The sequence below is a fragment of the Barbatula barbatula genome (genome assembly GCF_947034865.1).
Source record: "Barbatula barbatula genome assembly, chromosome: 23".
Taxonomy (NCBI): Eukaryota; Metazoa; Chordata; class Actinopteri; order Cypriniformes; family Nemacheilidae; genus Barbatula; species Barbatula barbatula.
In genome coordinates, this window is record NC_136786.1 from 19,621,921 (window position 1) to 19,646,656 (window position 24,736).

General features: G+C 43.1%; 3 protein-coding genes across 4 annotated transcripts; 1 reads left to right on the plus strand and 2 right to left on the minus strand.

Annotated features, from left to right (window-relative positions):
* Window positions 1–585: 585 nt before the first annotated feature.
* On the minus strand, window positions 586–14,985 carry pdpk1b (3-phosphoinositide dependent protein kinase 1b). The gene is made up of 14 exons (XM_079488284.1): window positions 14,805–14,985; window positions 12,955–13,149; window positions 12,400–12,442; window positions 12,126–12,263; window positions 11,640–11,784; window positions 11,406–11,503; window positions 11,243–11,318; window positions 10,907–10,975; window positions 10,727–10,823; window positions 10,461–10,634; window positions 10,141–10,376; window positions 10,002–10,059; window positions 2,173–2,325; window positions 586–2,063 (listed from the first exon to the last, which is right to left on the minus strand). The coding sequence occupies exons 1-14, from the start codon at window positions 14,826–14,828 to the stop codon at window positions 1,950–1,952; spliced, it is 1,620 nt and encodes a 539-aa protein (XP_079344410.1). The 5' UTR covers window positions 14,829–14,985; the 3' UTR covers window positions 586–1,949.
* A 1,418-nt stretch (window positions 14,986–16,403) lies between these two features.
* On the minus strand, window positions 16,404–19,586 carry tsr3 (TSR3 ribosome maturation factor). The gene is made up of 6 exons (XM_079488287.1): window positions 19,043–19,586; window positions 18,747–18,954; window positions 18,417–18,610; window positions 17,733–17,900; window positions 17,582–17,636; window positions 16,404–17,408 (listed from the first exon to the last, which is right to left on the minus strand). The coding sequence occupies exons 1-6, from the start codon at window positions 19,161–19,163 to the stop codon at window positions 17,309–17,311; spliced, it is 846 nt and encodes a 281-aa protein (XP_079344413.1). The 5' UTR covers window positions 19,164–19,586; the 3' UTR covers window positions 16,404–17,308.
* gnptg (N-acetylglucosamine-1-phosphate transferase subunit gamma) lies at window positions 19,577–23,169 on the plus strand. 2 transcript variants are annotated; one of them, XR_013788329.1, is made up of 11 exons: window positions 19,577–19,956; window positions 20,122–20,176; window positions 20,262–20,384; window positions 20,747–20,830; window positions 20,924–21,017; window positions 21,141–21,255; window positions 21,345–21,427; window positions 21,952–22,074; window positions 22,145–22,226; window positions 22,817–22,983; window positions 23,152–23,169. XR_013788329.1 is itself a non-coding variant. In XM_079488286.1 (10 exons), the coding sequence occupies exons 1-10, from the start codon at window positions 19,908–19,910 to the stop codon at window positions 22,906–22,908; spliced, it is 900 nt and encodes a 299-aa protein (XP_079344412.1). In that variant the 5' UTR covers window positions 19,577–19,907; the 3' UTR covers window positions 22,909–23,069. The 2 variants fall into 2 exon arrangements, 1 of the variants encoding a protein (XP_079344412.1); XM_079488286.1 differs by lacking the exon at window positions 23,152–23,169 and having other exon boundaries at window positions 22,817–23,069.
* The last annotated feature ends 1,567 nt before the right edge of the window (window positions 23,170–24,736 follow it).

A 24,736-nucleotide genomic window follows, 5' to 3' on the forward strand; every position in this document is an offset into this window, starting at 1 on the left:
ACTCCCATGTCTAAATCCACCGTGAGCGAAACGATTCTTTTGTTTATTTGGAGCCGATACATAAAGTGCAGAAGTCACTCAAGCTGGGGGATTACTTTAGGTACATAATGGAAATAACTACTGGATCGCCTCAAATAGGGTTAAAGTAGGACTTTAATGGTTTGAACGAACATTTTTAGTTCATTATTTGAGTTTATTGAGTTGATTTTATTAGAGGATGGTAAAAGATTGAACCTATTTCATGATCAGACCCATTCATTGGCTCCGTTTTGTGTGATCTATAATAATAAAAGAAACAATATGTATAATATTTTGCCCTATTTAAACAAGTTAAATATAGAAAATATATTTACCTCCAAAACAAAGTGAATGTCAAAGATTGGTATTGTAATGACAGTAAAGTGCAGGTATTTTGTAATTGTACCAATATTTTAACACCATATATATTTTTTAAAGACTTATTTGTGGAAAAACACTTTTTGCAAGCTTCTAATTTTGGTTGCTGGACCATTGTCACCATTTAACCAATCACCTGATCTCCTTATCATGTGACGTGACATTTGACTGAGAAAAAAGGAGACATTATGTGTTGGCCTAAAACTCTACATGCTTTATTTCAGTTCTAGGTTTTGCCGAGCACAAAGGCTGACAAGAAGAATACACACATTGCCTAAATGCACACGGGCCCCACACACATCCATCGGACCACTCTCACAGGCAGGCAGGCGCGCGCGCACACACACACACACACACACACACACACAGACGAGCGGGGCCATGCACACACAGGCATTAAATTATCAGAAACGAGCCAATCACTGCGCAAATAGAAAATGTATATGATATAGTAAGAAAACAAAAGCAGTAAAATATCATAGTTTACAATAATTCTTCACATTCAAAGGCTTTACATATTCAATACATACACAGCAAGGCCCTGGAACATGACTTCAATCCAAATATGCTTTCATATATTAGAATTTAAATAACACAGAGAAGCCAGGCCAGAACGGAACGGCCCAATAACCTTATACAAGAATAAAAATACAAAACCTGGATCCTAGAGTCACCTCAGAAGTTGCCTCCCATTTTCAATATTACATCAACTGTACATCACAGTCATTTGTTACCGATAAGGAAGACACACAAACACGCGCGCGCGCGCGCAATCAATCAATCAATCAGCCGCAGCCTGACAGTCTCACACACGCTCGCAAACTTCCTGTTTAAAACGGTCAAATGAGAGGAGCCAAACACACGCACACAATCAGATTGCCCCTCAGTCACGAGCCCCCAATCGGCAATGCATACCGTCACATTGCAAGCACTTGAAAGGAAAACAGCTAAAGAGGAAACTAGGTCGTGCGTTTAGCTCAGGGCAGGGGTGGGGGTAAGCTACCCACTTAAACTACCCATGTGGCGGTCACGGTGTGGTGGCAGTGATGTTTTCGAACGCGCTTTAAGATTTATTCGGAACGTGCCAGAAACACCTAAAAACATCCCGCAACACATCCTCCAATCAGAATCAGCAAGACCAGCTTCTGTAGCCAATAAGGGTAAAAGGACCCGCCTTAATTCTAAATGAAAGCGAAATTTGGAGAGAAGCGTTTAGGTATTTCTAGGTAAAGGCTGTGCGCGTGAAGCAAATAAAAATCAGCACTTCTCTGTAGACGGGTGGAGATTGCAAAACCCAATGGCAAGTTTTGTGTAGTGATAGTAACTATGTGATTAACTTTTGCCTGCCGACATATGGCCTTGCTGCTTTTGGTTGTAAAGACTCCACCATCGGTGCGTACGACAACTGAATCCGAAAGTGCCAGGAAGAGAAGGGACTGATATATGAAGACAAAGACGATATATAGCTGGAGAGGCGTCTCTACAGGGTCGCGTCCCTGCTCTGTGATTAGTTGGAGGGCTGTGGGGGGTGTCACCGAATGAAAGATGTAGTCCTATAGGCTGGGGTTCTGGTGTTTGTGGTAGATCTTCCTCCACACCTCTTGGATTTTCTTACACCATTTATCAGCGTTACCACTTGGGTCCATTAGATAGTATGTCCGGTTTGGCTGCAGAAACAAAACGCAGACGTTTAACTTCCATCTTGAAATCTGAATGATTATTGCCGTGTGAAGGCTAAGATTATTTTAAAAGGTGAGTTATAAGTACAGCCATTACCGTGTGAACGAAGAAGGTTTTAAAGTTCTTTGCTTCAGGTCGTAGCTCAGGTGACCATGGGATCTCCCCTTTCAGTACTTTATTGACCGGGTCCACGTAGTACAGATGAGGCCCCTCCGTCAGTAGCAACTGCCTCCTCCGTGCAAACAGACCCTACATACACACACACACACACAATTCTGTTACAAAAAGATTATTACAACAAACATCCTGGATGCTGCTTGTTCAAGAAAAGCATGTTTTAACCTTCATTATATATGCTAATGCATTGTGGGATTTTTGTTGCACAGTTACATTTTATTGTTGTGTCTACTGAAATCATGCCATGAATTTGCTTAAAACAAAAACACAGCTTTTTATTTTTAGTGAATAAAGTGAGTGCTTTGGCTATAGCCAAATTTGGCGATATTAAGATATATTACCGTTTCATTTGTGATGCGATGGTAAATATTTACATCACATATAAATGTCGGTTGATTTTCATGGACAGAATTGACAATGTACGCGCACCGGTCTCGTATCACAGAGGAGATTGGGAGCATAAGCGGATGAGCGACCGTACCGTCAGTGAGAGAGGACCAGGCTTGGACTTTATGTTGTGTTTTATTATGATAGTCAGTCGACCTTTAGGGAGCCGGCAATTTAAGTTGTTTTATATTTTGTTAATTTAATTAAAAGTATTTTCACGTTCGCCGGTTCCTGCCTCCTTCCTTCCTTTTATTGAACCTTGTTACAAACGGGTTTAAAGTTAGGTGATGAAAGCATGACAGACAAGTATCACAAGTAAAAGCCACTTAACAGTGATAAAAGACTAACTAATAACTATTAAAAAAATTATTCGTCAATAAAATACAGTATAAAACCCCTTGAATAAAAGGAAAGTACGGGAAATGGTTCTGGGCACATTTAAGAACGAGAGCTCTGTCAGGAGTTCTAAGAGCACTGCACTAGGGTGTACAATTTGGGGAAAATATCGAATTGTGATTTCTTTTGCGATCAATGAGTCAATGCGATTGCGATGTAATTTTTTTAAAGTCAAGCTTCAGCTCAATATTATCAATAGTGTGAAGCACAGTATGGGTATAGTAACCCTGCTGAAATAAAAAAAAAACATTTAGTTTCCATTAAAACCATTAGAAAATTCCCTTTTTAAGTGTGTTTTGGGCATTATTGAAACAAGATTTACTGTTGTTCTATTGGTTGCCAACAGCCAAATTACATCACACCAATGGAGTCCAAACACCAGTCTACACTATTATAGTTTCCATTCAAATAAACACAACTCCCATTATAACTCTTAAATCCATAACGTTTTCTATTTTGTTAGTGAATTATTAAAATAGTATATGTGTTACATAGGCCGATTTATTTATTTATATTATACAAGTATTTGGGATTTTAAAAACAAGTAGAAAATGTGTTGAATATAAGTGTGTCAAGCCTCGTCCATATTACCAGATGTGCTTGGGGAGACTTGCGGTGTGGAGCCGACTCAACTATAAACGAGCATTACGAAACAAGCTGTGTGTGCTCGAGGCATCAAGTCCAAATGTCTGGGCCAGGTTACGCACCGCACAGGTCAGAGAAGCGAGAGTATGAAACAGGCCGTGTGTGCTCGAGGCATCAAGTCCAAATGTCTGGGCCAGGTTACGCACCGCACAGGTCAGAGAAGCACGAGTATGAAACAGGCCGTGTGTGCTCGAGGCATCAAGTCCAAATGTCTGGGCCAGGTGACGCACCGCACAGGTCAGAGAAGCGAGAGTATGAAACAGGCCGTGTGTGCTCGAGGCATCAAGTCCAAATGTCTGGGCCAGGTGACGCACCGCACAGGTCAGAGAAGCGAGAGTATGAAACAGGCCGTGTGTGCTCGAGGCATCAAGTCCAAATGTCTGGGCCAGGTGACGCACCGCACAGGTCAGAGAAGCGAGAGTATGAAACAGGCCGTGTGTGCTCGAGGCATCAAGTCCAAATGTCTGGGCCAGGTGACGCACCGCACAGATCAGAGAAGCGAGAGTATGAAACAGGCCGTGTGTGCTCGAGGCATCAAGTCCAAATGTCTGGGCCAGGTGACGCACCGCACAGGTCAGAGAAGCGAGAGTATGAAACAGGCCGTGTGTGCTCGAGGTATCAAGTCCAAATGTCTGGGCCTGGTGACGCACCGCACAGGTCAGAGAAGCGAGAGTATGAAACAGGCCGTGTGTGCTCGAGGCATCAAGTCCAAATGTCTGGGCCAGGTGACGCACCGCACAGGTCAGAGAAGCGAGAGTATGAAACAGGCCGTGTGTGCTCGAGGTATCAAGTCCAAATGTCTGGGCCAGGTGACGCAGCGCACAGGTCAGAGAAGCGAGAGTATGAAACAGGCCGTGTGTGCTCGAGGCATCAAGTCCAAATGTCTGGGCCAGGTTACGCACCGCACAGGTCAGAGAAGCGAGAGTATGAAACAGGCCGTGTGTGCTCGAGGTATCAAGTCCAAATGTCTGGGCCAGGTGACGCAGCGCACAGGTCAGAGAAGCGAGAGTATGAAACAGGCCGTGTGTGCTCGAGGCATCAAGTCCAAATGTCTGGGCCAGGTGACGCACCGCACAGGTCAGAGAAGCGAGAGTATGAAACAGGCCGTGTGTGCTCGAGGCATCAAGTCCAAATGTCTGGGCCAGGTGACGCACCGCACAGGTCAGAGAAGCGAGAGTATGAAACAGGCCGTGTGTGCTCGAGGCATCAAGTCCAAATGTCTGGGCCAGGTGACGCACCGCACAGGTCAGAGAAGCGAGAGTATGAAACAGGCCGTGTGTGCTCGAGGCATCAAGTCCAAATGTCTGGGCCAGGTGACGCACCGCACAGGTCAGAGAAGCGAGAGTATGAAACAGGCCGTGTGTGCTCGAGGCATCAAGTCCAAATGTCTGGGCCAGGTTACGCACCGCACAGGTCAGAGAAGCGAGAGTATGAAACAGGCCGTGTGTGCTCGAGGCATCAAGTCCAAATGTCTGGGCCAGGTGACGCACCGCACAGGTCAGAGAAGCGAGAGTATGAAACAGGCCGTGTGTGCTCGAGGCATCAAGTCCAAATGTCTGGGCCAGGTTACGCACCGCACAGGTCAGAGAAGCGAGAGTATGAAACAGGCCGTGTGTGCTCGAGGTATCAAGTCCAAATGTCTGGGCCAGGTTACGCACCGCACAGGTCAGAGAAGCGAGAGTATGAAACAGGCCGTGTGTGCTCGAGGCATCAAGTCCAAATGTCTGGGCCAGGTTACGCACCGCACAGGTCAGAGAAGCGAGAGTATGAAACAGGCCGTGTGTGCTCGAGGCATCAAGTCCAAATGTCTGGGCCAGGTGACGCACCGCACAGGTCAGAGAAGCGAGAGTATGAAACAGGCCGTGTGTGCTCGAGGCATCAAGTCCAAATGTCTGGGCCAGGTGACGCAGCGCACAGGTCAGAAAAGCGAGAGTATGAAACAGGCCGTGTGTGCTCGAGGCATCAAGTCCAAATGTCTGGGCCAGGTGACGCACCGCACAGGTCAGAGAAGCGAGAGTATGAAACAGGCCGTGTGTGCTCGAGGCATCAAGTCCAAATGTCTGGGCCAGGTTACGCACCGCACAGGTCAGAGAAGCGAGAGTATGAAACAGGCCGTGTGTGCTCGAGGTATCAAGTCCAAATGTCTGGGCCAGGTGACGCACCGCACAGGTCAGAGAAGCGAGAGTATGAAACAGGCCGTGTGTGCTCGAGGCATCAAGTCCAAATGTCTGGGCCAGGTGACGCACCGCACAGGTCAGAGAAGCGAGAGTATGAAACAGGCCGTGTGTGCTCGAGGCATCAAGTCCAAATGTCTGGGCCAGGTTACGCACCGCACAGGTCAGAGAAGCACGAGTATGAAACAGGCCGTGTGTGCTCGAGGCATCAAGTCCAAATGTCTGGGCCAGGTGACGCACCGCACAGGTCAGAGAAGCGAGAGTATGAAACAGGCCGTGTGTGCTCGAGGCATCAAGTCCAAATGTCTGGGCCAGGTGACGCACCGCACAGGTCAGAGAAGCACGAGTATGAAACAGGCCGTGTGTGCTCGAGGTATCAAGTCCAAATGTCTGGGCCAGGTGACGCACCGCACAGGTCAGAGAAGCGAGAGTATGAAACAGGCCGTGTGTGCTCGAGGCATCAAGTCCAAATGTCTGGGCCAGGTGACGCACCGCACAGGTCAGAGAAGCGAGAGTATGAAACAGGCCGTGTGTGCTCGAGGCATCAAGTCCAAATGTCTGGGCCAGGTTACGCACCGCACAGGTCAGAGAAGCACGAGTATGAAACAGGCCGTGTGTGCTCGAGGCATCAAGTCCAAATGTCTGGGCCAGGTGACGCACCGCACAGGTCAGAGAAGCGAGAGTATGAAACAGGCCGTGTGTGCTCGAGGCATCAAGTCCAAATGTCTGGGCCAGGTGACGCACCGCACAGGTCAGAGAAGCGAGAGTATGAAACAGGCCGTGTGTGCTCGAGGCATCAAGTCCAAATGTCTGGGCCAGGTTACGCACCGCACAGGTCAGAGAAGCGAGAGTATGAAACAGGCCGTGTGTGCTCGAGGTATCAAGTCCAAATGTCTGGGCCAGGTTACGCACCGCACAGGTCAGAGAAGCGAGAGTATGAAACAGGCCGTGTGTGCTCGAGGCATCAAGTCCAAATGTCTGGGCCAGGTGACGCACCGCACAGGTCAGAGAAGCGAGAGTATGAAACAGGCCGTGTGTTCTCGAGGCATCAAGTCCAAATGTCTGGGCCAGGTTACGCACCGCACAGGTCAGAGAAGCGAGAGTATGAAACAGGCCGTGTGTGCTCGAGGCATCAAGTCCAAATGTCTGGGCCAGGTGACGCACCGCACAGGTCAGAGAAGCGAGAGTATGAAACAGGCCGTGTGTGCTCGAGGCATCAAGTCCAAATGTCTGGGCCAGGTGACGCACCGCACAGGTCAGAGAAGCACGAGTATGAAACAGGCCGTGTGTGCTCGAGGCATCAAGTCCAAATGTCTGGGCCAGGTGACGCACCGCACAGGTCAGAGAAGCGAGAGTATGAAACAGGCCGTGTGTGCTCGAGGCATCAAGTCCAAATGTCTGGGCCAGGTTACGCACCGCACAGGTCAGAGAAGCGAGAGTATGAAACAGGCCGTGTGTGCTCGAGGTATCAAGTCCAAATGTCTGGGCCAGGTGACGCACCGCACAGGTCAGAGAAGCGAGAGTATGAAACAGGCCGTGTGTGCTCGAGGCATCAAGTCCAAATGTCTGGGCCAGGTGACGCACCGCACAGGTCAGAGAAGCGAGAGTATGAAACAGGCCGTGTGTGCTCGAGGCATCAAGTCCAAATGTCTGGGCCAGGTTACGCACCGCACAGGTCAGAGAAGCACGAGTATGAAACAGGCCGTGTGTGCTCGAGGCATCAAGTCCAAATGTCTGGGCCAGGTGACGCACCGCACAGGTCAGAGAAGCGAGAGTATGAAACAGGCCGTGTGTGCTCGAGGCATCAAGTCCAAATGTCTGGGCCAGGTGACGCACCGCACAGGTCAGAGAAGCACGAGTATGAAACAGGCCGTGTGTGCTCGAGGTATCAAGTCCAAATGTCTGGGCCAGGTGACGCACCGCACAGGTCAGAGAAGCGAGAGTATGAAACAGGCCGTGTGTGCTCGAGGCATCAAGTCCAAATGTCTGGGCCAGGTGACGCACCGCACAGGTCAGAGAAGCGAGAGTATGAAACAGGCCGTGTGTGCTCGAGGCATCAAGTCCAAATGTCTGGGCCAGGTTACGCACCGCACAGGTCAGAGAAGCACGAGTATGAAACAGGCCGTGTGTGCTCGAGGCATCAAGTCCAAATGTCTGGGCCAGGTGACGCACCGCACAGGTCAGAGAAGCGAGAGTATGAAACAGGCCGTGTGTGCTCGAGGCATCAAGTCCAAATGTCTGGGCCAGGTGACGCACCGCACAGGTCAGAGAAGCGAGAGTATGAAACAGGCCGTGTGTGCTCGAGGCATCAAGTCCAAATGTCTGGGCCAGGTTACGCACCGCACAGGTCAGAGAAGCGAGAGTATGAAACAGGCCGTGTGTGCTCGAGGTATCAAGTCCAAATGTCTGGGCCAGGTTACGCACCGCACAGGTCAGAGAAGCGAGAGTATGAAACAGGCCGTGTGTGCTCGAGGCATCAAGTCCAAATGTCTGGGCCAGGTGACGCACCGCACAGGTCAGAGAAGCGAGAGTATGAAACAGGCCGTGTGTTCTCGAGGCATCAAGTCCAAATGTCTGGGCCAGGTTACGCACCGCACAGGTCAGAGAAGCGAGAGTATGAAACAGGCCGTGTGTGCTCGAGGCATCAAGTCCAAATGTCTGGGCCAGGTGACGCACCGCACAGGTCAGAGAAGCGAGAGTATGAAACAGGCCGTGTGTGCTCGAGGCATCAAGTCCAAATGTCTGGGCCAGGTGACGCACCGCACAGGTCAGAGAAGCACGAGTATGAAACAGGCCGTGTGTGCTCGAGGCATCAAGTCCAAATGTCTGGGCCAGGTGACGCAGCGCACAGGTCAGAAAAGCGAGAGTATGAAACAGGCCGTGTGTGCTCGAGGTATCAAGTCCAAATGTCTGGGCCAGGTGACGCACCGCACAGGTCAGAGAAGCGAGAGTATGAAACAGGCCGTGTGTGCTCGAGGCATCAAGTCCAAATGTCTGGGCCAGGTGACGCACCGCACAGGTCAGAGAAGCGAGAGTATGAAACAGGCCGTGTGTGCTCGAGGCATCAAGTCCAAATGTCTGGGCCAGGTGACGCACCGCACAGGTCAGAGAAGCACGAGTATGAAACAGGCCGTGTGTGCTCGAGGTATCAAGTCCAAATGTCTGGGCCAGGTGACGCACCGCACAGGTCAGAGAAGCGAGAGTATGAAACAGGCCGTGTGTGCTCGAGGCATCAAGTCCAAATGTCTGGGCCAGGTTACGCACCGCACAGGTCAGAGAAGCGAGAGTATGAAACAGGCCGTGTGTGCTCGAGGCATCAAGTCCAAATGTCTGGGCCAGGTGACGCACCGCACAGGTCAGAGAAGCGTGAGAATGACCAGGCTTCGCGAGGTGCGGGAGACGTGCGAGTGTAATACAGGCTCTGTGTGCGGTCTAATGAATTCCACTCAAAAGCGGAACAGACGAGTTTCATATTTTTCACATCGTGTCACACATCGCAGCCTCTTAAAACCAGCAAATTGCATCGTCTCACATCGAGATTGCGATTCAATGAATCGTTCAGCCCTACACTGCATCACTACACAAGGACTCTAGCAAACATTACGGACAGTAAGTCGTGAAGCAAGTTTTAAATCGTTTATCATGGGCAAAGTGTATGAACTTTTGATCATCTCTTGTATGTTTTCCGGGGTTGACTCCAAGTGTTCCAGATGGAGAGCTTTGCCATCTTACGATAACGTTGTATAAACAAACTTTGCATCCTGTAGTTTACACAGGACTGGCAGGAAATGTGCATTGATACTCCTTCATTCTTCATGTTATATGGTTTACTTTGATAGGTGAACAGTTTTTGCAGCTCTGTTAGCATGTCCTTAAACATCCGCTAGCCAATATTAATTGCTATTTTTCAGCAATAAACTATTCCATTTTCCCATGATATTTTCAGACATGATAGACACGAGTTTATAGAATAATCATTTAATGAAAAAACTATTCCTGAAAACCTGTCGGATGTCGTGCTGGGACGTTTTCCCAGATCACATCACATTTTATGTTTTGCCTGAAGAAACTCAGTCATTTCTTTTTTTAATTAATTTTACAAAAACAGTTTCTAGTTTGTGTACGTGGTTGTAAACAGTGACTTACTTTGCGTTTGTCCACTGGACCCATTTTCAGAATGAGGTTATTCTCCACAAACTGGTGCCTGATAAAAATCAAAAGAGAGATGTAAAGAAGGTATATGCAAAGAGAAACTTGTACCAATCAAAAGAGTTTCTATGTTTACCATGGGATAGCAGCGCTCTGCTTGTCCAACAGGATGCGCTTCTCCTCCTCGCTGAACTGCAGGTCAAGCTCCATGCTATTACTGTCCAGCTCGTGAATATGTATAAACTGATCCACACTAGGGGAGGGGTTATATGTAGGATTACTTGACTCTCTTGTTACAGGAACCAAGGGGGCAGGGCCAGGGCCAGGCTGTGCCACCTGCATACAACTAAACTGGCTGAGGAGATCATCATACTACAAAAGAAAGCAGAAACAGGGATCACAACTGAATTTTGTTCAAATGAATTTGACCTATTGTGACTGTTTTGGTTGACTCACATTTCCATAGCAGTCTTCGTCATCCTCTGACATGGCCGGCAGATACGCCGTTAATTTGGGTGGAGTCTGCAAATGTACATCATCCCAGCCGACGGACTCAAAGAAAGGGTGGGACTTCAGTGGGCCGTATCCACCCATCTCCTCGCAACCAATCCGCTTGCACGGATCCAACGACTATGAAATAAGATGTCCAGTTACGGTTTATGGTGTTAATGGTCCACACTCACACACTTATAAAACAAACATTGATGATTCATAAGACTGACCAAAAGTTGCTCCACGAGGTCCTTTGCTTTGGGGAAAAATTTCTCAGGAAACTCATACTCCAGCTTTATAATCTTCTGGAATATTAGATACTCATTCCTGTAATGGGTCAAAAGGCTCATCATTTATTTAACTGAGGTTTCATACACGCTAAATAGGGTAAATTTTGAAAGTGAACTTACCCGGCTCTAAATGGCGGGAGACCAGCAACTAGCTGGTAGATGATGCACCCTAATGCCCAAAGATCTGAACTGCATAGAAAATACAAGACTTACAGCAAACAGAACATCTAACATAATCATCATGAAGCCATGAACTCTTAGCTAAACCTTTGTTATGAGTCCTCTCTGTTCTTAACACTACATAAATGTTGTCTATATAAAGAAATGTTTTAAAGCATTTCAGAAACACAGTGAAAAACCAACACACACACACACACACACTAGGCCCGTTTAATTACCAAAAGAAAGCATCACAACAGCACAACATGAAATCTTCATTAGTTGTGTTCTGTTTACCTCTTGCAGGCAGATTTCTCAGTCAGTAATTCAGGTGAGACGTACTGAGCCGTACCAACAAATGAGTTTGCTCTTGCTGTGGGGAGAATCAATTTATAAAGGCACTATAATGACAGGAAACCAGTTGTTTTTACCTTCTGCGATTGTCTGTTTTGTGTGTTACCTTGTTTGCTGTCAGACGACAGTTGTTTGGCCGTGCCAAAGTCTGTTATTTGAATGTGCATCTCCTCACTGAGCAGAATATTTTCTGGCTTTAGATCTCTGTAAGAAAAGCACAATAATAAATTACAATGTCAGAAAACACAAGAGCATTTCATACACAAAAAAACAGGAATTTCATTTTTAAATACTAAACTAGTACATTTTTGATAGTTGCCCTTAAGGATAAGAAACTGACCTGTGGATGATCCCTTTCTGATGCAGGTAACCCAGAGCACAAACTATCTCTGCAGAGTAGAAACGTGTGCAAGTCTCATCGAATGAACCAATTTTTCGAATGTATTTTAGAAGTTCGCCATTTTTAGCATAGCTCAGACCAAAATCTGACAGCACGTTCAGAAAAATAACAGATCATCGACATTAGACACATTGGATGACATTGACCAATAACTGTAACGGTTTGGGTAATAGACAGAATTCCTAGCTACTCGTGTCAGTTTTTAAGAAATCTCTCCAGACAACTTTATCAGCAGCACTTTTTCAAAAAAATGTACCAGTGAGTTACACGTTTTGAGTAAACCCAATTCAATTTCTTCATATCTATCACATGTTAAGCTCTAAATCACATGAGCAGGTTTTATTTTGGCCATTGGCCACATTGCTGCCATCAGCCATTAAAATGTTTATAGCAGTCAGGCTGAACCGGCATGCGAGTTAAGGATACACAGCTTCTCCTCGTCCTGAAAGGTGAAGTACAGCTTAACAAAGAACGGATGATCCAGGTGTGACATGATGTCTCTCTCACGCTTGACGTACTGCGCTTTGTTCTCCTTCATTATGTGGCGCTTCTCCAGGATCTTAACTGTAGAAATATATTTGATCACGTGAATCCTCAGTATAGGCTACGAGTTTAACAAGTCGTAACAATTTCAACGACATTTGATTACAATTCAACCTAATGATGTCAAATCACAGACTGATCATATGCTCTGACTTACTTGCATATTCTTTCCCCGTTGAGTGTTCTTTTGCTAAGACGACCTGTTAGCAGAAAAGATGGTATCAAGTGTAGTGCATCAATTTGTCTTTTTACAAGGCATAAAAGACAAAAGGAGACTCTTGCACTGAATTCCAACCACATGTCTCCAAAAAAATTATTAAAGGCCGCGACATTGGCATTCTTCTTTATTCACAAAGTGTAAAATAAAGTCTTCTTTGAAACATGCACTGAGCCCTTTGTGAATAAAGAAGATTGCCTGGAATCCTTTTTTGGAGACATAGCAAACAAATTTCAAGAAGTGAGCTTCATCATCTTTTTACAAGGTGACATGAATGTGCATTATTTAAGTTTATCGGAGGACTACTTATATTGGTAGGAAAGTATTTTTTCACCAAATTTCTGATTGACCAATATGTTTAACTGACGTGCAACTACAGCTGGTGACTTAAGCATTTATCATCAAGACATCATAAAGTTGTGAATTACAGAATGAAACTAAAGTCCTTTGTCGAGTACATCAGAACAAAAAAATCTATAAGTGTGTGTGTCGTACGGTAGAGAAGGAGCCCTCTCCCAATATTTTGCCGAATCTGAAATCTTCAGGTCTCTTTTTGCGAGGTTGGGTCGGCTGGGGGGGTGTGACCTGTCCCTCCATGCTGTTGCCACGGAGATGGGGCGTGTCCTGCTGGCCTCTTACCATGGACGGACAGGAGATGAGAACAGAGGAGTGGAGGGATGCAACATCATACTGACGAGAGACAGAAACAGAGGGAGGGGATGTAAATCCTCAGATTTAAAACATGTCTGATGTCATGCCTGTTTGCGTGCTGTAAACTCATAGCAGCAGGTGGTAAGTGTGATGACATCACTCATAGCTGAAAGCAAACAGCCTAACCAAAGCAAGAAAAAAGGCCAAGTAGATGGTTTGAGTATAAACGCTCTAGATATTGATAATTAACAAATATGGCCACAGGACAAAGCCGTTTACACAATGCCTGAGTGTCATTCTTTATTATGAAGAAATCAGTAATCCACATACTACTACAACTCTCGTTACTGCTAAAGTACTTTTAAGTTACTAACATTTGCGACATTACCTTAATAACATTGTAGATTCTGCAATTGCAGAATTATTTCAAAAGGAAACTGAATAGACTACAACTCATAACACAACCAAATATGTCTGTCCACTCTCTCTCTCTCTCTCCCACACACAGAATATAATCACTGGTTTACTGGAACTCATTGGTAATCAGCATTCCTACATGTAATGAGCTTCAAAACAGCACTATAAAACTACACGAGCTACGTCCACAACATCTCTCACAGACCTCCAACAATAACCCTGTTTACTACCGACTCAGACTGACCACGTGCCTCTACATACACACTGTTTATAACAAACTTAACGTATGAAACCAAAACAACAGCAACCAACAAGACCCTACACAACCTTTGCTGGACCAAAGCCAGGTTACAGCTGGATAAGCTTTAACTCACTAACGTGTAACACACGTGTTTATGCATCGTCTCAAAATTGACTTTTTAAATGAATCAACCAATCATCTTTATCAGGGTTTAGTTCTAATCCGGTGATGGGCTATATAATATATTTATGCTTATATTTTGATCAACACTGAATGTCTAATGCACCGAAGTAGCCAACCTCTAAGCCACTTTTATAGGCCTCGACCTCGAGTCGATTGGTTTCAGAAGTAACACACATAAAAAAACAAGGATAATGCAGATAAGTTCAGACCCAGTCTTTAAAAATATTGATGTTTTTATAAGGTTTTTTTTAAGTCAGTTTTGATGCAAGTAAATATATAACACTACAAGCTGACTTGCAAACGAGGCAAAACAACCTGAGGCGACTTGTGCTAGTATCGCTGCCCGACTCCAAGTCGAAGCCGCATTGTAGTTACTAGAGAAAATGAGGCTTCGCGTCATTAAATAAGAAGTCGAAATAAAAATATCTGACGCAGATTCAAGAGTTTTGCACGGGCTGTATCTAACCCTATGTCGTGATTTAGCGGTCAAGCTAACAGGTAAGAAAACATTCGTTAACACAACTAGCCCTCGGAACATGCGGACAGCAATATCGATATTTCTTCACAATATACCTTTAAAAATATAAAAATCGAACCTAATCATTCGATCAGACATTCCTGCACAAAACACGACAAACAACTAAAGTTGACACTTCCTGGTTAAATGACTTGCGCTTGTTTTGGGGACTAGCATGCTAATGTGCTAAACGCTAAGATAGAGGCTAAAGCTAACAGCGGGTCGAAGCTCGAGCGTCCCGCGCCACTGCCACCAAAAACGCGTTTACGAGCGGCATGTACGACGCGGCGCGTGGCGGCTTCGAGCTCACGCTCCTCGGACTCCGGCGGTACTCACAATCTGACTCGTGGCTCTTGCCATGGAAGTTTTCCGCGGGTAATTTATTTGGGATTAAATAATTGTGGAGACTAGTGTCATGGCCGCCCTCTCTGCGCCTTCATTTCACGGCTGTGTGACGTCACGCCACAACAACATTACTGCAGTCAAGAGGGAAAAAAATAGATGCGCGCTACTGAGCGCGCCCCCAAATGGCAAATCCCCCTAAATCCACTTGGGATCGACATGGTACAAGTGTCACTGTTTTGTATTGTTATGAAAAATAAAAACATCCCCTTTACTGAAAGCATCAACAGTAAAATTATGTTTTTCAAGACGTAAATACCGTTGTAGTTACTCTCATTCAGTTCAATTTAGTTCATTGTTCATTAGTTCATTGTTCATTAAGGGTGGGATCCATGTTTACAATACACTTGAATAAAGACATCATGGCAACCAGTGGCGGCCGGCCAATAGAGGGCGCTAGGGCGCCGCCCCCCTTAAGCCACAAAAAAAAAAAATTAAAACAATTAAAACAAAAATAGTAATAATAATGAGAAAAACATCAGTATGTCAATATTTGTGTGTTTTAAATATGGAATGCACCCAGTAATACATGTAAAATATGATACAAAATCATATTTACAACCTTTCCTCTGCCTGTCTGACCGCTTCATCAGCTCTGGGGCGATAGAGAAAGCGCCCCAAGGAGGCGGGTCTATGTAGCAGTTAAGCCAATTGCTAATTTAAGATATGAATGTATGACATAAAATTTAGCCAATCAGCGTTCTTAAATAGAATCCAAGAAGGGCGATCATTTTATCGCCCCAAGCCCTGATAAAATAAGGACTGGGCTCTAGGGGCGCCATTTTTACTAAACGACAATGGCGAGCGCGGACGTTACTCCTCCAAGACCCAACCCTAACTCGGTGAAATCTCTCCTCCAAGATCCGTTTGAGAGGAGAACTTTGTCGGAGAAAGTTCGGGTGAAAGAGCTGGGCCCAGATCAACCTGACCTCTCAATCAAACAGCAGGCTAGCGAAAAAGGGAAGCAGTATATGCGCGGCTTCTCCCGTAGCTTCACACACACACACACACGTTTCTTTGTATATAGTTGACCTTAGCATAAAAATCATTCAGTTATATATGGTACTCTAAAAAATGTTAATAGTGTGTTTGCTAATATTACTGTATATATGTTTTGTATCAATTAATTGTTGCAGTTCTGGAGCACATTAACAATTAGTTACATTTAGTTTGATCATAAAATACTTTATGCTATTCTTCCAGTCAAAGGTTTGAGTTCAGCCACTTGATATCCATTTCTATATTATACATCCTTTATACAGTGTAAGAATTCCTATAAACTTTATAATAATTTAATGTTATTGTCCACTTTCCACTCTGTTCTGACAGCATGCATATTGTGTTGCCTATTTACTACCAATGGCACCAACAGCCTTTCCAAAAGATGTTACTTATATGTAGAAATAGTCAATTGTTTACAAGTTCAGTTTAAATGCAAATAAAAGGCTTGTGTTTGTGCATCATGATGTTTATGTTTTTGTGTACGAATGCCTCAACTTTTTAATATTGGCATTAAATAATTACTGACTATTTCACTGAGCACTGCTGTCCTGCAGTTTGTGTTAAATTTTATTGCGATGGTTACGGAAACAAAAAAGTATGGCACAGCCCCACCGAGAATATTTTTCACCAGCCGCCACTGATTGCAACACCATGTTATTTTGGCATGCTACTGTGGCACTGCTTGTTTTATATTTGTATGCATTTTGCAGACACTTTTATCCAAACTGAGTGTATTAAAGACAATTCATTGGAACAGTACATAACAGTTCTGGGTTCAAACCCATCGTCTTTGTGTTGTAAATGCAGTGCTCTACCAAACAATTTCTGTAATGTAGATACTGTATATATGATTTTCCATTTTTCCATTAATATTGTTGCATATCAAAGTTTATAATATTAGCCTCTGATATCATCACTTAATGAAATTCTGTTTAGTAAAGTTCTCTATAAAATCTTTCAGAAGGGTTAGACCGGATCAAAGAATCACTGTACAAGATCAAATACTGATGATAAATTCTGGCCATTTTGTTTTTGTTGAAAACTCTCTGAACAGGCGAACAAGCCATATTATAATGATGTTCATACTTTTAAGTGTGGCGTGTTGGCCAAACCAAACCTTGCAAACATCATTTAAATATTTATTTTTGACATTGTTTGTGGAAATATATTTATTCTTTGCTTTAACAAAATGTAATTAAAGTAGGAGAACAGCCTTCTCAACACAAATAACCCATTTGACACATTTTCAGACAGCCTCAGATTCCTATTGCTTTTACTAACTAGTTCCATATAGCTTTCATATTCTTAAGTATGCAAACATCATAAAAAACATTAAATCAGAAGTTTGTCTTTGTCAGCCGGAGGTCAGTGTCAGAATCAGGTGAGTCAGATTACTAATCACACTTTCTTGAATCATTCATTGTAAGATTATAAATTCAGGACTCCTGATCACTTTTATCATCATCTGCCTCTTTGCTCTTCTGGTCATCCTCTTCATCTTCCTCTGATGTATCTTCACGTTCATCATCCTCAGCCCTGAGTGCACACACACACACACACACACACACACACACACACACACGCAGAGGTTACTTTAAATTAAAAAGACGTCAACCTCTCAGGTCATTAGCCTTTACAGAAATGAAACATTTCAAAAAGATTTAAATATAAATTCAAGGGATTTCATAAAATGTAAAAAATATACTTACTGCACTGGTCTGTTGGGGTTAACAAAGTCTTTGCCCGAGTCCACATCAAAAGGATCTAAAAAAACACACAGACAAAGGGTTTTAAAATGTACATATAAATATAAATCACTATCTTTTTCAAGCACATGTGACCTGCCCCGTTGGGTCATACCTATATCATCTTCCTGTGGGGGGGAGCTGAGAAACTCTTTCTCCACAGCCAGCAGCTCCATTTCTGATTGGCTGGAAGCATAACGTTCCAGAAGTGTCTTGTTCAACTCCAAAAATCCCAAACCCCACGTAAACTTCCTGAGCAGAAGCACAGCGAGATCACGAAATCCTGACGGGTGATCACATAAACACGCATCAGTTTATGTTTAAGTAATAGTTATAAACTGGGTAAAAACAGTGTGCGCTTGGTTAGGAACACAGAAGTAACCTCCCCCCCTGTGTCCATTCCCAAGTTTATTAATCAATGGATGAAGAAATAAATTCACAATACATTTGAGTAAATGTTGTATAACATCAGTGACCCTGTTCTGAATTGGCACTGAATCAACCCGTATTGGCTAACCTCTATTTGACATTTACATTTATTCATTTGGCAGACACTTTTATCCAAAGCGACTTACAAGTAGTTTTTATACAGTGTGACATTACTGCAGAGCAATCAGGGGTAAGGTGTCTTGCTCAAGGGCCCTTCAGTCATGACCTGCTGGTACTGAGATTACAACCGGCAACCTTCTGACCACAAGCCCAACTCTCTAACCATTAGGCCACAGCTGACCCCTGATTTGAATACAAACAACACCCTTAAAAACACAAAAGAGCCGTAGAGAGGCCGAGAGCTCCTCACCCACAATGCAGAATGTGGCAGCGTATGCCTCGACACAGGACAGCTTGCAGGGTTTGCCATAGTTTACAGGATTTGCTGCGACCAAGAAAGGTAAAAGCCTCGGATGCGAGCCAATCATTTTGCTGAAGGGTGTGTCTTCAAGTCGTGCCCAGGAACAGTCAATGACGGCCAGTCCACCCTGAGCCACAATCTCTCTGAAAATGTAATAGAATATGACATGTGTTGTGTTTGTGCTAAAATACATTATGCTTTTAGACCTCAACCTTGAGGCATCACGTCTGGGGTTGTGTTTGATTTGGGATCATTTGGAGTGGATGAAGTCTGACTCACCTGTCTGCAGGTGTCACATATTTGGTGCCCATAGGGCTCAGTATTAGGCCACTGAATCTCTGGCTGAGTCGTAGACAGCGCACTAGACCCTTCCTGACCAGCTTCCGTCCCGTACAGCGTTTAGGGTCACAGTGACCCAGGTCCCACATAGCTAACGGACAGGGCAACTTCACACTCCCTGCAGCGTCTGATTCTGCATCCTCACTAGCTGGAAACACAAGACGGTTTGATACACAGAAATGGAGATAAGTTACAGTGTGCACACAAACTATAGTTGCACATAGATCTGGACTGACCTCGCAGCACCTCGTGCATCTCGTCTGTAAAAGCCTCTAAAGATTTCCCCTTCATCCTGTGTCGCGTGTCTTTGCCTCTGTGAACCGGTCGCTCGCTTTTACCTTGTTTCTTTCTCCCCATGTTTCAAATTCAACCTCGTTCTTGGAAAGAATAACTTGACACCTGAAGCCTATGTTTATGCTTCTAACGGACGAGCTGCATTAAAACCTATTCAACGACACTCTCGTGTTGTTTTACTTCACGGATAATGTCCAAAGGTTCTGGGCTTTAACGATCACATGCGAGTTTGACGCTGTGAATCCAAAATACAGTGACGTGATGAAACATGGCTGACGACTAATAAACACACAAGTTACCTCTTTTATATAAATACACAGTAGTGAAATATAAATATTGTAATGATTGCCTTTTTACCTAAACAGTTATTTTTAGCTCAACATTATGAAGAAGGTACAGTTAGCAAACACTCGATTATGATCGATTAAATGGAAATTGGAGCGGACTTTTATTTTGGCACTATAAACACCGGAAACAGACCGTAATATATTTTGTTTACTGCGATCGCCGCCTTCTTTAGAATGTCCTAACGTTTAAGCACGTTTGTCTTTGTATTTTATTTAATTGACAAACATCAATATATTGGTAGACTTAAAATAAATATATTTATTTAATATTTGTATTAAATGATTTATTTCTTTGCTGCATGACTGGCCTCTTTAATCCGTTCGTGAACCGTCAAATGTTTATCAGCTGAGCGCTAGCAGTCGTCATCGATGTGGTCTGTAGGGTCACATGAGCAGCAACAGACGATCAGATGCACAGAAATGTAGTTTGCAGTTTTGAAACTCTTTGATTTCAAGAGTTATGGAGTGTTTTAATTTGAAACGCTGTCTGGTATGTGTGACGGTGATGGGTAAGTGCACTACATGTGTCTTGTTTTGTTGCATTAGGGATCATGTATTCTATGTTATGTTGTTTTGCATATGTTACCTGTCGTGGTCTTCTGGCTGCAGTGCTTCTTACTTCATATTATCAGAGTGAAGCAAATACTTGCTTTGTTATTCCGTTTTTATTTCAGTGGTTGTCACATCAGGAGGAAAGATGAAGATAGTGGAGGAACCCAATACCTTTGGGTGAGTCTCCCAACAAACTATGTTTTGAAACCAAGATGAGAGTCGTAACATCACTCTTTCTGTTGTGTTCCTCCTGCTTCTTCAGGTTAAATAATCAGTTTATGGCTCAGAGTAGTCGACTTCAGGCAAAGATGAGCCCGTCTCCTGTGTCGGGGCCGCAACATCTGCACAGTGTGGCTGGAAGATGCTTTAACTACATTGAAGCCACGTGAGTAGCACACACGAGTCTGCACATCTAAATATCTAAGTCTTGAGTTCCCTAAACATATAAACAGAAGCGTGTCAACGTCAAGCAGGCAGTGAACATGATTTCAGCAATGACGTGTTACATTTACATTAATGCATTTGGCAGACGCTTTTATCCAAAGTGACATACATTGCATTACACTACACATTTGTTTGTGACTATGTGTAATCCCCCGGGATCAAACCCATGACCTTAGTGTTGCTAGCGCCTGATCTAACCACTGAGATACAGGAATGCTGTTCTGTTCTTTTTTTTAATACGGTCTTCTTTGCTTTATGGAAGGCAATGACCTGTCTGTAAATTATTTATCTTTCTATTTTCAGATATAAATATGTGTTCTGTCCATTTCATAATGTAACCCAGCATGAGCAGAGTTTCAGATGGAACGCCTACAGTGGTATACTGGGGTAATGTACCTTGTTAAAACTCCCTAAAAACATGTAAACATGCTTTTTTATATCTCATATAGCTTGTCTCTTTTGTGTTTCGTGTGTGTGAAGTATTTGGCATGAATGGGAAATTCAGAATAACACATTTACCGGCATGTGGATGCGAGAAGGAGATTCATGTGGAAATAAAAACAGACAGACCAAGGTACCGTAAATGTTCATTTATAGGCACTATATTGTATTAGATTGTAATCAAGTATATGAGTTACATATGTTGTAAATGCAGTGTCTATAGGCCTTTTGCTGTTTGCTGTTTTTCCTATTTTAGGTGCTTTTGGTCTGTGGTAGCAGCAGTAAACTGGCGAGCGTGTCTGAACCGCAGACGTGTGTTTACTCGCTTACGTTTCAAACTCCGCTAGTGTGTCACTCTCACTCCCTTTTGGGTGGGTTATATAACTTGTGCCGTATATGTTGTATTATAAAATTATTAATAACGATTGATTGCATAATAGTAATAAGTCTTGTTGTGTAGTTTATCCAGTTTTGAACGAGAAGTTACAGAAGGAATGGGACGACTTTGAGCAAGCACGATATGAAGAACTCATTACAGAACAGGTGACAACGCACGCACGCGCACACACAAACACACACTATCATTTATTTCACAATGCATCTGAGGAAATAATAACAAAATTGATATTTGGTGGTGGCCGATGAACACCGTCATCCACACACAGTTAAACATAAGTCTACTTTTGAGCTGCAAGTCTAATACTGACACAAATCATAAATAAAACATAAATCATATATGTTTTTAATTATTCAGTTGTTATTATTTAGTTTTACAACCTTTTCCAAGTTATAAAATGGGTATGAAATTATGTGACACAGATATTACCCGTCACTCTCACATCCTCCTAACATGGAAAACACTTCATCGCTGGATAGGATTTGTTTTGTTTGTTTATGTCAGTTGAGCGGAAACCTGTTTTTGGGCTCTCCATTGGTTCTTTCCTGCAGTCATCACATTGATCATAAATCACATTCAATGATTGAATAAACCTTTATGGGGACAAACATATGTTTTGCTGGCCACCAAAATATGTCCAATATAGGAAAAACCCTGCATCTGTGTTTAGGGTTATAATAAGCAGCTGAGGGAACTGTTTGAGGAGGCAGGTCTCATGAGAAGAGCTCAGCAGCAGAAACCAGAGGAGAGCACAACATCTCTCGCTCATCAGAACCTGGAGCAGTGCACACAGGTCAGAAATAAACCTGCACTGGAATCTGTGTCTTTCACCTTCAGCTGACATAAAGGGTTCTTTTAAACAGGACTTTGAAAAGCAGCGGGCTGAGAATGAACGACTACGATCCCTCCTCACGCAGCATAACATCTCCTATGGGACAACAACAGGTGAGACACACTCGCATATCTCTCATATCATGGAGTGGAAGTTTATAGTATAAGGTGTGTCATTAAAAATAACCATAATATAAAAAATACAATAAAAAAACATGATGTTAAAACTAACATGTATGATAATATAATAAATAATTCATTTATTTAAATAAAAATGTTGCACAATGGTTACAAACTCTTCTCTCTCTCTGCATTCTGACATTTGTACATTTTATTATGATTTATTGGCCAAAAGGAAAAACACAAAATAAACTAAATTAAAGATGAATTTCGCTTTTAATTAAAAAATCTAAAGATATGACAATAGTATTGTAATTGTGAACTCTTTTGCTAATGATAATCGTCTCATGAAAATCTGATATCCTTTCAGCCCTAAATGGTATGTTTTATGATAGTTTAATATGATATTTTACTTTTGTTAAATATGTTTCATTTTTCTTTGGAATAAATGTAAATAAAAAGGGGATCATTTAAAACTAATCTAAAAAAACAAGTCTGCCATCATTGTGAACATTGTGTAACACTTAAAAACTGTCAAATTATTGTTGGAAAATGTGAGAACACCCAAACTGTACTGTTTTCAGAAAGGACACAGGACCAGGTTAATCCGGCCCCCTCACTGGTCCAGGGCCAGCACCTCCGGGGTGACACCGGCTTCATCGCTGACCTGCACTGAGATCCAGCAGAACACCAGCATTCCAGGAAACCAAATTCCCACGTCAGACTAAACAAAGGAACAGGAAAAAATACTGTGAGATGATGAGATTTCATTTGTTTTTAGGTTGATTCAGTAATCTTGTTTTGTGAAAAATAAAGGTTTTACAACTAGACAATTGATTTATTGTGAAGTATGTTTTGGTAATGTGTATCCGATCCCAGTCAAATGAGACCTTTATTTCTGTGGGTCCTGGTAAAACAGCTCCGTGTCATCTTAGATCCAGTCAAGGGCGTCTCCAAGGTACCAGAGTTAAATATACATCCTTGGAAATTTGTGCTATATTAAGGTGAATGGTAACATTTTGAAGTGAAAGTGACCTATTTGTCAGTTAGGGTGAACCATACCTGAAATGTGACCTCTGCATTTAATCCATCCAGAGAGTAGTGAACACAAGCACAGAAAGTCACCACAACTTGTTACTACAGTTACCAAACCTACACCGTGTTTTATTTACAGATCCATAACATCCAGCAAAAATGATTTGAAATAATCTTTGCGAACCACCAGATGGTAGCATCCTAAACACATTATTCCCCTTTTCATTCAGCTATGAATAAGCAACACAAACATCCATGTTCTGCTCACACCACCAGCAAGAGCCGTCAAATGAGATTAGATCATCCAGTATAGCATGTAGGCAGCAGTATTCCCCTCGGCAGTCAATAAGTCGTAATGACTCACAATGTGCTCTGTGCCGAGACACCTTGTTAGGAGCTGAAATAAACGGAAGTGGTTGAAAATGACCAGGCCATGAGAAACCAAATCCAATAATGCAAAGACAGTCCAGACCATCAGGGTATATTTTCTTGAGAATGTATTTTCCTGAAGTATGTGTTTTCATGTCATTTGTGAACAGTGAGAGGGAAAGTGCGACCTTATTAATAAACTCAAGAGACAATTTCTGCCTGCTGGGCGTCCACTGTCAATGACGGACTGGAAGGGTGCATGGAGATATTTATATCACACTTTTATACGTTAGATAAGAATTGCCCATGACCTTAGTAAATAGCAGACTACTTTGTTAAGTTTTCTAGTGCAGAACCTGTTTAGATTTTCCTGTTTCAATTGAGTTAATGAGGAAAAAACGTCCAAAGATGAGCAAAACAGAAAGGTCAGTGTTAAAGCTCATCACCTTCAAAGAGTTTTGAACTTCAGCGTCTGTCACTCAAACCTGGGTAATGAAGCCTTTCGTTTCTTTAAATCAAAACAAAAAACAACAAAGACATTCAGAATGAAATCTGTGAAGTTCACACCATATTCTTATATTCATTTGAGAGCAGAAGCTGTTTTCTGGCGGAAGACAAACTGGAGATCGAGAAGGTAACGATCACAGCAATTATTGACAATTGCTTTGTTCCAAAACCCAGCGAGCAGCTACAGAGCATCACGGGAGATTTGAGATATGAAGGCTGCTCTAAACCTGCCTCTCTGATACCTTTAAGTCATTTGATGCACATTTATGCACATTTGAAGATTATGTTGTGTTCTAATCAAATAAATGTTTTATGTGGAATTAAAACATTTTAAATGCAATATATGCAGCAGTATTTCGCTCTAGTTTTTCTATAGTGTCTCTGGAAAAAAAGATGTTGACCTGGATGATATAAAGAGAAAGGAACGGACAAAAAGTGTTCACCATGTTAAAGCAAGAAAAGTGAAAAGAGAAACTGAAAGCTGATATTTTTCAGTGTGATACAAAAAAATTCACCCCCTTTGTTCTTGAAGTTAAGCGTTAAATATTTATTATTAAACATATTTTTTAAATTAAGCCAAATAAGAACCAGTT